Source organism: Neopsephotus bourkii, unplaced genomic scaffold (genome assembly GCF_033783945.1).
Source record: "Neopsephotus bourkii isolate Nb327-2 ecotype Australia unplaced genomic scaffold, CSIRO-AGI_Nbou_v1 NB_1279, whole genome shotgun sequence".
In the NCBI taxonomy this organism is placed as follows: domain Eukaryota; kingdom Metazoa; phylum Chordata; class Aves; order Psittaciformes; family Psittacidae; genus Neopsephotus; species Neopsephotus bourkii.
In genome coordinates, this window is record NW_026901764.1 from 2,070,450 (window position 1) to 2,082,616 (window position 12,167).

The window sequence follows — 12,167 nt, forward strand, 5'->3', positions numbered from 1 at the left end:
AAATACTGTCTATGAAAAACAGTTCAGATGGTCAAGCCTTCAATTTTAACAGCTGCATAGGATTCTCGTAGTTAGAATCATAGAATAGTTAGGGTTGGAAAGGACCTTAAGATTATCTAGTTCTAACCCCCCTGCCACGGGCAGAGACACCTTCCACTAAACCATGTCACCCACCAAGTGACATTGTTCATTGCTGATCTCATAGTTCATTGTTGGTTTCAATGTTTTGAACTGGAATATTTTTAAAGCCCTTATTCTCTGGTATATTTTTAAGGTGGTCAGTAAAGCAATACGCATGCATTTTATCAGGCTCAGATGATGTCTGTGCACATAAACAACAGATGCTACTGATAAGATCCACACCACAGATTTTCAGGATTTATAGCTTTATTAATGTATTAAAGAAACCATTAGCAGACTAGGCATGTAATTGAGGATTTGCTGGTATACTACAGTCTCCCAAAAGTGTTCCCTTTGCACTGGCAGCACTTCGAAAAGCGTGTTGATAGACCAAATGTGAGGAAAATGAGCAGATGATTTAAAAAAAGCGGATAACTAAATTAAAAAAAAAATAATCAAATGAATGCTGACCTTAGGAATAAAAAACTGTGTTAAACAGTTTTCAGATGTGTATCTAAACTACAGTATGTTACTGCAATTTAAACTAAATGCATTTTGGCTAAATTGGAGCTCCTCAAAAAAAGCCATGCTGCTGACTACAAGTATAATTTTGGGCTCAAACCCAGAAACAGTCTACGCAAATACACAAGCAGTGTTTGTCACATAATGCTGGGCTACAGAATGTAGCAGCATAAATGATATTTCTCATACTCAGGGGCCTCACACTGGTTTCTAATAAAGTGTTGGTGACACAGCAGACTGTGGGTTTCATTTCCACAGCAGAAATACAAATATGTAATGTGATAACATGATCTACTGCATGATCTTACAGAATTTTGCTGTTGCAGTTCATAAAGGTCTTTGATTGTAGTGATATAGGTGTGATATAGTCAACATTTTAAAGCATATCACCTATTCAGTGCTGAAAAAAATAATTATATTTACTAATGAATAAGGAAAATATAGAAAAGTTTGACCATGTTGTACTTATTATTTTCCAAACATCCCCCTGGTACTACTGCAGGTAGTCTGAATATCTTTGTCAAATATTAGCACTGCAGGAAGAAATACTAATCATTTTTCTGTTTACTTAAATGAGTTAATAACAAGATATTAAAACTTAAATATATTTATCAGATGTTAGAATTAGTTCAAATTTTTCTTTTGAAGCTCAGTGAAATCTGGAGGTTTTAACATTTAATTTGGTCCATTTGTATTACCAATTCTGGTTGCAATCCCTGAACTTTTCAAATGCATGTAAGTGTTCTGGGACTCTGCATCACTGGATATTAGAAACTCTTAGTAAGTTATCAAAAAACAATCTGTGATCAGACAACTATCTCTTAAAAGGTTGTGTGCTTTCAGGAACATGTATTTCTGTCCTCTAATAATTAAGTTCAGGAAAAGGCTGGGAAATTTCAGAGAGGTTTTAATAGAATATATGATGGTAGCTCCCCATTTGCTAAAATGCCCACAAACTGCACTTTAAGGAAAAGGCTTTGAGTGGATTTTGAACAGAAAGGATTCTCTAAAATTTATAGCGTATTTTCAGTAGCTGACTGTATCAGTCTCAGTGTGTGGACAGTTAATACCATGTACATTTGGAGGGCACGGGTGCATGTACTTGTTTTTATTTTTTTATTATTATTTTTGAATAGTAGATCGTATTCTCTTATCCAGTTTAAAGCTATTGCAAAGAGGTATGGACAAGTGGCCATGACAAAGATGGTGTTTCCTACTGACCAATCTTGTTGCAAGATTTCAGTATTAGAAATCATGCCAGCTGTTGGTACTGCCGTGGCACATGCTGCTGCAGAGTAAATTATCTAATTCTTGGTAAAAGATGACTGGCATGGTTGTAACAAACAATATGAATAGTACCAGTGCAAACAACAATTACTATGTTTTTAGTTGTTCCTCCATGCAAAAAAAAACCAAAAAAACAACAAACCAAAAAACCTCTGGTGAAATTTATAGAGGTATTTGTGTCCCCTTAGTGTGCAATACAACTTTTTTACAAGTATTTTTAAAATAAACTCTTTGAGTAACTATGTATCAGCTTCTTATCTAATGCAAGGAATAATGAGCAAGTGACAATACTAAAAAGAGATGAGAAACAGTGTAATCTCTAAACTGTTGTAATATCCACCAGAAAGTATTAAATTTTTATGTTTGTTTTCCAGATTACCAAACTATAATGCATTTCACATCTGGTGCCCAAAGTCTCAAGAGAGATTTGCTGTCTTACAACTTCATCCTATCAAGTTAAACTAAAACCAGTACTTCAGCAGCTAATTTTGCCTCTATGTTTAGAAGTACATGCCACATTAACAATGGCATTCAATTTCTCTGACTTACAAACTCACAAAATAGTATACTGTAAATCCAAAGGACTAGCAAACAGTTGCCTGCCAAAATGGTAACAAATACTGTTATATCTATACAACAACATATACTCAGACCCTCTGACCATTCTCTGCAAGTTTTGGTTGCATCACTCTTCCAACATGCAAGTAAGAAAAAAATGAAATCAATATAATATACCAGGGCAAAAGTGAGTGCTTCAGTGAATCCAGCAGCTGCCAAGTCCAGTCTCAGAAGTTCGGTGAGCTTATTGAGGGGGAGCTAAAACGAAACAAGTAAGTTTTCAACTTCCACCTAAAAACATTTTCTATTCTTCCCGAGCTGATTTTGCCTGTTACACTACGGTGAGTTCACCAGGGAGGCACTATGCTTGTGTGCTTAAAATTTATGAAAGCATCAGCCAGCTGCCTTTAGGCTTGCCTGAGGAAATGAATCTCCCAATTAGAGATTTAATATGGGCTCCCTATTTAAACCCTGTCTTTTTTCAAGTACCAGCAACCACTGGTCTTGGGCTTATTCAAATCAGTGAGGCATCTGTTTTGTATCCTACCCATGGTAAATACTTCTCAAGGCAAAGCATGTCAAAATATTTAATTCCTAGGTTCTGTTTTCCCCAAAGCCCTTCTGGCATGCACTAGTCATTTACTGACAACAGAGCGTTTATTTGAAGGGGCAATCTTACTTGATTAGCTATGGTGTACGTTTTCGGAATAGCCATCTGAATGTTGTTATAACCATAAGCTATTGCTGCATCTTCTACGATATCACATGCATGGATAATGTCCGCTCTGGTAGGAGGGATTTCAATCTCTATATTGTTCCCATTCCCTATGACGTGTGACTTCAAACACATCCTAGTCAGCAGCTTTGCAAGGCTTGATGGAGTTTCACTGAAACAAAACAAGAGAGTAGTAATTTTTGGATCTTGCACTATATTGATGTTTCTGCTGCATTGTCTGAAAAACTCCAAGTGCTGTGTGGACTGTACACAGACTTGGCATTTGATCAGAACCAGCTCAGATTCTGACTCTTGAGACAATCATTTTCTTTACTTCGTAACAGTTCTGTAAGGCCACAAAGAATCACTCACTTTCCTTGAAAAAAGGGGGGAACAAATCTTACAGTGTTGATCTAATTACCCAAAATAACCCTTGAAATTTTCATAAAAAATAATCACCCAGTGTAAATAACTTTAAAACAAAGCAATGTTTTCTAGTACCTTTTCCATGATTAATGAAAACTCTTTTCATTTGCAATAACACACCTGATTCCTATTTTCTTGTTAATGAGTTCAGGTTTCACCTTCTCTTTTCGGTAAGCCAGTTCCTAAAAAGAAAGACAAGCTTTCCAGCATACACAATGTCTGTCATTCCTACCTAACAGGATTCAATTTTGACATTTTAGTAATCTAGGTTCTTCTAATTATGCTAATAAAATGACATCCACAGCAGAGAAGTGTGGAATACAAGGCTAAACAGAACATTTTAAGGTAACAGGATTCTTGAAAAGATTACAGTATACAATGCAAAAGCTGTTCTCGGTTAAGCTAAGAAATTGAATGTGGCATGAAATCCCTGTTATTGAAATACTCTAATAATTTGATATATGCAAGTAACAGAGTTGCTGAAAGTTTCTAGTGACCAGTTGATCCTAAGTCAAAGCCCTAAAGCAGTGGTGAATGGTCAGGCATAAGATCTCATGGTCTACTACAGATCAAATGACTTATAGGAGAAAAAGGAAAGAAAATTTTCTGTTTCGATACTGGGCACAGAAATATCTATTGGTATTTTACACAGAAAGTTTGCAATATATTTAAGGAATTTATTTTGTATATATTTACCTAGGTGTTTCTAAATGTCTAGATACACAAATGCTGAAAAACCTTAGCATCTAAAACTTTGGGGATTTTTTTCTCTCTTTTAGGTAAAGAAGCTACTTTGTTCATGGCAGAATTTTATGTCTTGCTTCTGTTGATTAAAGCCGACATTGCTAAAAGAGAAGCTGAAATATCACTAGAATAACTCTCAGTAAAAATAAGTTTCCCTTTAAACCAGAACTCTGTCTTTAGCTACTTTCAGGAAACAGGATGAATTGTTTTCTTTGTTCCTGTTAAGAGAACAAAAAGTAAGACTCCACTAAAGCAAAGAGGCCTGCCTGGGATTGCATGCAAGCAAACCTGCATTTGAAGTTAACATCCTCCCTTATAGACCTTTCAATTTATAGACTTCAAATATATGATGACTGAAAACTCCAGTATTACAAGGTTATTTTAACTGAAGGGCATTAAAGCTTTCAGATCTGATAAGTAAGCTATGGTGAGGCTGATTTCAGTTGTCCACTGGCTTAAGGCTACTGCATTAATTTTTCCTGATTTGGAACACATAGGTTTTCAAGGCTTCAGACACAGATTATGACCTTTGATTGCAATCTTTACTTGTTCCTGAAAAAGTTCCTATCACATGAACTCTAAACCACAACAGTGGTTGCCACTTGTAACTTTAAACCCTACCCTTCTTTTTGGAGTATCAGGTTATGTCAGTGATACTGAATTTTTTGCGTTATCATAAATTAGTGGAGCTTCGGAATGAGTTTTCTACATAAGGGAAAGCTGCAGTTGGAGTTATTTTTCATGGGGCTAGAGAAGGGTCTGACTCACTAACATAAAGATAGTGCCAAGCTGAGCTTCCACACTATACCTCAGAACCAGTATATACTGCCTCTGCAGAAAAAGACAATGCCACTCTTACCAGACTTAAGTAAAAAAAGAAAGAATACTGAGATACATATCCCTACGCTTACCGGACAGATGTGGGTCTTCCCATTAGGATAAATGACTTCTACTGCTTCAACACTACGAGAGACAGAGAAACAGAAGTAAAAATGTTTTTAACACATGACCTAAATGTAATGTCTTTCTGACTGGAGATTCATACTCACCTGAATGGCTTCTCACAATATTCACTAAACATCGTGACTATAATATCAAGAACAATTTTTGCCTACAAAATAATCACATAGAAATCCGTCACCTACTTGTGTTAGAATAGACAAAATATCTTCACAAAAAACACGGGGGGGGGGGGAAGTCACGTCTTATACTCCCTCATTCCATTCTATTTAACAACTAAAAACCAAAATCCTAGCAGTCTAGAATACTAGATAATGTTTTTCTTTTGCTGCAGAGACAGTTATGCAAAAACTTTGTATCTTTGGTTTTCAAGGTTCTGCAGCATTTATGTATCTTTCCTAAACTCTGTTCTGAATATACATAGGGTCTTTAATACCAGATGGAACTATGTCTTTCCAACTTTCAGTCTAATTAGACATTTCACTGATGCTCAAGTGAGAATGTAGAGGCTGAAGGACTGTGTTAATACACTATCAAATAACCTGCACTATCTTTTATTTCACAGTTAATATTTTAAGATTTTTAGTGTAACAGAACATAATAATGCAATTCAAACCAACTTCTCAATCTACAAAGGTTGTTTTTTTGATGCCTCATAGTATAAGTTCCTTCGTGTAAGCAGCACCATTTTTACTATCAAGGCAAGCAGTAGCAAGAAGCAATTCTTTATTAGTTTCCTTAAGTCACTCTCCAACATGCTGATTTATTTATGTCATTAACATATTGTGTTGTAGGGTAAATTAAAAGCGGTTTTGCTCTTAACTGTCAAGATATATGTTTTAGGGAAACTATCAATGAATGCACAACCTGTATTCAAGAACAGGCAATTATAACTGTTTAGGCTTTCATGCTTCAGATTTGAGTTACAGAATTTGCATATGGAAAGACTTCCATTTGACAATTATTTGCACAGCATCCCTGCTTGTAAAAGATAACTATGAAGAAAAAGTGCTGTCTTCCTTCCCACAGCCCAAATTTTCAGGAGACAAAGCGATTCTTTACAGAGAGTATTCTCGCAAAGCAGGCAGTCTTAAGTGAATTTTACTCTTTTTGATTTAGAAAAAGTGCTCAACAACAAAAAAAGCCCTGAATTTACTTGAGTTACTCTCTCATACAGACTTAATGTTTTCAGTAAAAAGAAAATGCAATGAAAATACAACACTGTCTATAGAGCAAGCCTCAAACTGTGTTGAGGGAACTCCACACAGGTCTACAACTTATCCTGCCTGCCCTTTTGAAGTGGGACCCATAAACACCTGGCTATCATAGCTCCTTGTATTTGAGCCCTACCATCCAGAGGGAAAACAACATTAAACCATATCAAAAGCAAGAAAGATTAATTTACCTTTGTGATATCTGTGCCTGTACATTCAATAAACACATTTTTTGTGTTTACGGTTATTTTTGTATGATCTCCTAAAACATGTAAAGAAGACAAAATGTTAAAAAATGTTACTGCTTTTCTTGCAACAACACTGATACTGACTCCTTTTGTGATTCAGAAGGATGACTGTCATCTTCTGCAGCTTAAAAAGCCACTGTCTACTGCACCAACATTCATAATTCTTACCAGAAAAGCAGCACTTTTTATTTTTATATTTATGAAACAGAAAAAGGAGAGACAGACCAGACTCAAATCAGGTTATGCTCTACACTGAAAAACACAAATCTACAGGTGTCCCAGTATCCTGTTGAAAAAAGCAAACCATCAGACTAGTGGCCATCTGCTGGTTGCAAACTGGTTCTGCACTTCCAGAGCATCTTTCCTAGCTTTATGTAACACGTTTGCATTTGATATGTGACATGCACGCAAAAACAGTCTTGGACAGGAATTAAATGCTTTTTAAAAAGTGATTTAGATTGATGAATATCCATAGATACATCTCTGAATAACCTACATCTCTTGGCATTGCCTCCTGATACATTATGGGTTTGTCTACATTAGTGATTCAGGTCCTAGCAAGGGTTCCTATTAGGCATAAATTTGTTTTGTGTCTGTACTGGAAGTCATTAGGATTAATGGGAGTTATGAGTCACCGAAGCACATCACTGATGCAGTCAAAGCTGCTTCTCGTCTGGAAGAAGCAAGATAGAACATATGACTTAGGGGCATCACCTAAATTATCTCTATTGCAAACTGGATACAAAGTCCCACAAGTAGTTGGCTCCCTAAAAGTGGGTTTCAGTTAGTAAGCCACAAGCAATCTAGAGCACCTGTAGAGAAATCTGTCTCATATTGCCTGTTGGATATGGATGTGCAGTGCATACCTTGAATGGATTTCACTGCTGGTAAGCATACAGCCTGGACATTCACAGTCCTAGAACTGTAGAGGACCATGACAATCCCCTACAGTTGTCCTCACCTTTCACTGAACCCCACAGTAGGCAAAGGGAAGTACAATGTTGGATATACATGGACACTCTTGTTTTCTTTGTTTGACCCTGAGAAAGTCATTCAGCTTCTGTTTTCCTTTCCTACCTGAGAAACTAGGTCACAGTTAGACTGAAAGTTAAGTGCACTGGAGATCTTAAGACTGACACATCTTGTATGCCTCTCCCTTTGATGCTGTGCTGTACCTCTCTGCAGATGAAGTATATTCAGCATTTCTGGACTTCAAAACAAACATAACCTTTCACTTAAGTGCTTGCAGATAATCCAAAAAGCCAGTAGAGTTGTTTACATTTCCTTATCTGTTTAAAAAGTACCTTTAAACTGGAAGCCTCTCTCAAATGCTTAGAGCCCTAAACTTAGAGACAGGTATTAAATTTAGCTCAACCTTTTAAATCGATAAAATGTAAGTATGCAATCTTACACAGGGAACACTCCAAAACTGGAATGAGCCTAAGAAAGAAGAATGAGACACAGTGGTTGATACAATTTTCCATTCAGAATAGCTATTCTTACCAGTCCCTGACACAGAGTTTGAACTGCCTTTTAAGAATACTTGGGTTAGCTATTTAAAATATGGATAAGATTGGTTAGCAAAAATACATCCAAAAGGGATTATCACTGCAGAGTTTATGTGTCAGTGTACAGGAAAGTTACTGATCGTTGATTTAAATATACAGGTATACTGAAATATCTTTGTTAAAGGAGTAATTCTAGCCATATCATTAATTGGCTTTAGTAACCATGGTTCTCAAAAATCATCCAGTTTCTTTTGCATTCAGAATAAACCTATGTTTAGAAACAGTAAAAAAGTGTAGACCGATTTATTCTTTTTAAGCCATTAAAGTCTTCTGGAATCACTTCTGTATTAACAGAAGCGTAAGAACTGGTTCACACTGCTGTTAAATAAGCTGGGCTTAAGACTTGGGTGAAAAGTTCCCTACTCTAACCATATAACATGGAGTACAGACTATCACAGTTACCAGTTTACAAAATAATTTCTTACACGCTCTTTTTAGCTAAATGTCTGATGAACAATGTTTACACCTGCAATGAAAATGCTTTCCTAACAAAGGCTCCTGTCACAAGGAACTTTTCTTGAGTTCTAGAAGGGTATGAAGAGCTAAACACAGGGGTTTGCAGGGGGACTCTTGATGAGTGTGAGAAAAAAGGAATACCAGCAGCCTAGGGAGGGAGCAAAAAATTTGGCTGCATTTAAACTGAAATAAGACTCTGTGAGATTATAAGTGAAACAATTTTAAGAGGCCAGAATAACCCTTATTACACATCGATGTTTCTGTAAGATACTCTAACTCACACAATAATCAGCAGCTATAGTATAAACTAGTCTTAAGTAATCTTACCGTTGATGATTGGTGGCATGGACAGAACAACACCGTTGCTGTCATAAATGACAGGATAAAGTGGCTTGTTTTCAATTAGGTGTAAATAGTGCCGAAGGTGGCTGTCAGTCTGGAGAAACAAAGCACAACCTAAATTTCATGTTAGCTCACTTGTGCTACAGTCCTTTGCTGAGAGATTAACAGGAATTTTGAAAGAGTGAAGGATTGGCCTCACAGCTAGGTACTTGACGAGCAAAAGCTGTTTGCTCTCAGAAGCAAGAAAACTTTGATAAGACAGAACAGGATTTTTTGTTTTCTTCAGAAGTGTTAAAAATTATTCCTGAAGGATTCTCTCAAAGATGCATAGGCTGTGCTGTCCAAACCACAGCAGACTTTTAATTGCAAATCCATGGGCACACATCCTTACTTTAGAGCAACATTTTTTAGAAATGACAAAAATTAGCATTACAATACTTTTAATTATGAACTGCTTAATACTGACACATTTACGTTTAAATTTGATTAAAAATTCACATCTGTTCAAATGACATAGGTATATACTGTTTACTTTACATCTTTCTGATACTCCTTGTTTCCTACCACTCTTACTCATCTTCAGTCAGACATCTTTGGAGAATTTATCTCTATGACCAGTATGTGTGCTCCAGAACAGCTGTATATTGTAATGATGGTGATAACAGTATTGTTTTCAATGCTGACATTTAGTGACACATGTAAACATTGTAAAATTAGACCTGATAGAACCTTTTCCTAGCATTTACAAGGTCTCCTCAGATGCTGGGCCAAGAGCAGTGCCAGCAGAATTAACCTGAGTCTTTTACACAGCTACACTTGCCTAACATATAGTTATGTAAACAATTCAACATCTTCCCCAAGTAAATTGTCCAAATTAACATAACATTAAAAAAATCTGGTGTTTTTTACCCCAAACTTTTGTGACTTTGTAGACTGAGTATCTTACCAGTGTAGACAGAAAAATATACAACTCTTTTACAGTATTAAGAGCATCATGAAGAATAGTCTGTGTTGATAAATCAGAGGATTAATGTAACTATTCTAATATTTGTGCTTAGCCACAAAACACCATAGTATATCTTTCATGAACAGTAAAGTACTACACGCATTTCTCATGAATAAGCAAAATGTCAAATGTCCACTGGCTGAAGCTACAGAAAGTAACTGTTTTATTTGTAAGAACAACTCTTAACAACAAGGATAGGAGAGACGTTAAGCCTTGGAAATGTATCTTTCTGCATTTAGTGCAACAAGTCTAAAAAATTCCACTTACCCGATAGAGATCCATAATCTGTGAAGCTGTGTACTCCTTAGATTGATTCAAGGGCTTGAATTTAACTTCAGAAGGTGCTTTAGCTGTATAAGTAAATGGACCAGAGATAGTGTCCAAGTCATGGGTACCTATTGCTACTAATGCTCTTCTCCTACAAAGACAGAAGACAAAATAATGATTTTGTTACTAATATCAGGAGTTCCTTTGAGACATTATCTCATGAGTCTACATACTCCAATGCACTCATAGAATTTACTGAAAAAGTAAAAGGGCAATTGTGAAAAGCCTTGAAAATTATTTTCAGGAATAACAATTTAATGAATGGTAACAACAAAATAGTCAAAGACAAATCCAACGGGACTGTGGCAAACACTTTTTGCAACTGTTGTAGGAACTGTAACTGCTATTCATGTTGACAAATATTGAGAGCAGGTGGAAACAGGCAGGGAAATTAGGAAGGATTAAGAGAGCTGTTATAAAATATTTTCCTTAGCACAAATAAAAACATAAACATAATCCTCTCTGCAACAGGGATGTGCAGTCTTAACACATGATAAAATCATACACATGGACACTATAGACTAATTTTAAGCACTAACCTGCAAATATTTTGGTGTAGTTTTTCTTGGAGGTCAATGAAACTATCATAACGTTCCTTGGTAAAAGTTATGTCACGAAGGACTGCAGCTACAGCATGAGGACGGACTTGGACAGTCTGCAGTTTACAACAGCAACACATAAAGTTCAAGCACACAGAATATACAAAACTAAAACTGATTAAATGTGCACTTTTCATCTGAAATCTCCTTTTGTAAAGTAGCAATCAAAAAGAAAATTAATGGAAAGACATTAGAATCCCAAAGGGAAAAACAAACCAACAAACCCACTCCAGGTCTTGAGGGAGGCTTCCAATATACTATGTAATGGCCCAGAAGGTCAATGCAATGTGAGCATCTGAAACTTTGATTTGATCTGCTACTAGGTTCACTCAAAATAATTTGTCTATTATTTGTCTATTCCATCCCTTCAGCTTCCTGAAATATAAATCCCAACAAGTAGGTGCATTTCTTTAACTCTGCTCTGCAAATACTATTTCCAGTCTCACTGCCCTCATTAAATTGGTACTGGTGCCTATCTTGCTGGTTCAGAAACTCTTAATAAATTTACAAAGGTGCAGTAAATACTTACCTTTTCAGTGATAATCAGCTTCTGACCTTCACCCTCAGCTGGTATTATCTTTTCATATCTAGGGACACTTATCCTAGAATAAAACCAGAAATAAGTCTGTAAGTGAAAGAATGAATATTCCCCAAATGCAGGAAAATTCACAGTAATCTAGCAACAACTTTATGTTGAAGCTTTCCTAGTAACATTTCTTAGTATGTGAATTAGCTAACTGTTTAAAACTTGTTTTCTGTTGGATGGTAAGCAGCTTACTGAACTTGAAGGACTTAAGAAGATGAAGTCATAGCAGGAAAGTGAAATAAAGGATTTGTTTTGGTATTCAATACAGAGGATCGCAAGGAAGTTCCTTTGCAGTTCTTTACAGAGGACGAGTCTCAAATGGAACAGCAGTAGAAAAATTTTTAGAACAGATCCAAACCTCAGTAACATTCTAGTCTAGTTTTTAAAAAATATACAACAGAGTTTCTCCAAAGAAAAAATTGACAAATCTGATCTACACAAGATCATACTCAAAATCCAAGCAAGTGGCAAGTTTGCTTATTGACCAGA

At 36.1% G+C, this 12,167-nt stretch overlaps 1 protein-coding gene across 2 annotated transcripts in view; it reads right to left on the bottom strand.

The window, feature by feature from the left end:
- Positions 1 to 12,167, bottom strand: part of FARSB (phenylalanyl-tRNA synthetase subunit beta) — a 41,372-nt gene that overhangs the window by 26,827 nt on the left and 2,378 nt on the right. For both annotated transcript variants that reach the window (XM_061365150.1, XM_061365151.1), the window contains exons 4-13: positions 11,622 to 11,694; positions 11,033 to 11,148; positions 10,434 to 10,584; positions 9,146 to 9,254; positions 6,738 to 6,808; positions 5,422 to 5,483; positions 5,284 to 5,335; positions 3,749 to 3,810; positions 3,167 to 3,374; positions 2,665 to 2,745 (exon numbers count right to left, since the gene is read on the bottom strand). In XM_061365150.1, the coding sequence (XP_061221134.1) occupies positions 2,665 to 2,745; positions 3,167 to 3,374; positions 3,749 to 3,810; positions 5,284 to 5,335; positions 5,422 to 5,483; positions 6,738 to 6,808; positions 9,146 to 9,254; positions 10,434 to 10,584; positions 11,033 to 11,148; positions 11,622 to 11,694 (985 nt within the window). The remainder of the gene's footprint in view (positions 1 to 2,664; positions 2,746 to 3,166; positions 3,375 to 3,748; positions 3,811 to 5,283; positions 5,336 to 5,421; positions 5,484 to 6,737; positions 6,809 to 9,145; positions 9,255 to 10,433; positions 10,585 to 11,032; positions 11,149 to 11,621; positions 11,695 to 12,167) is intronic.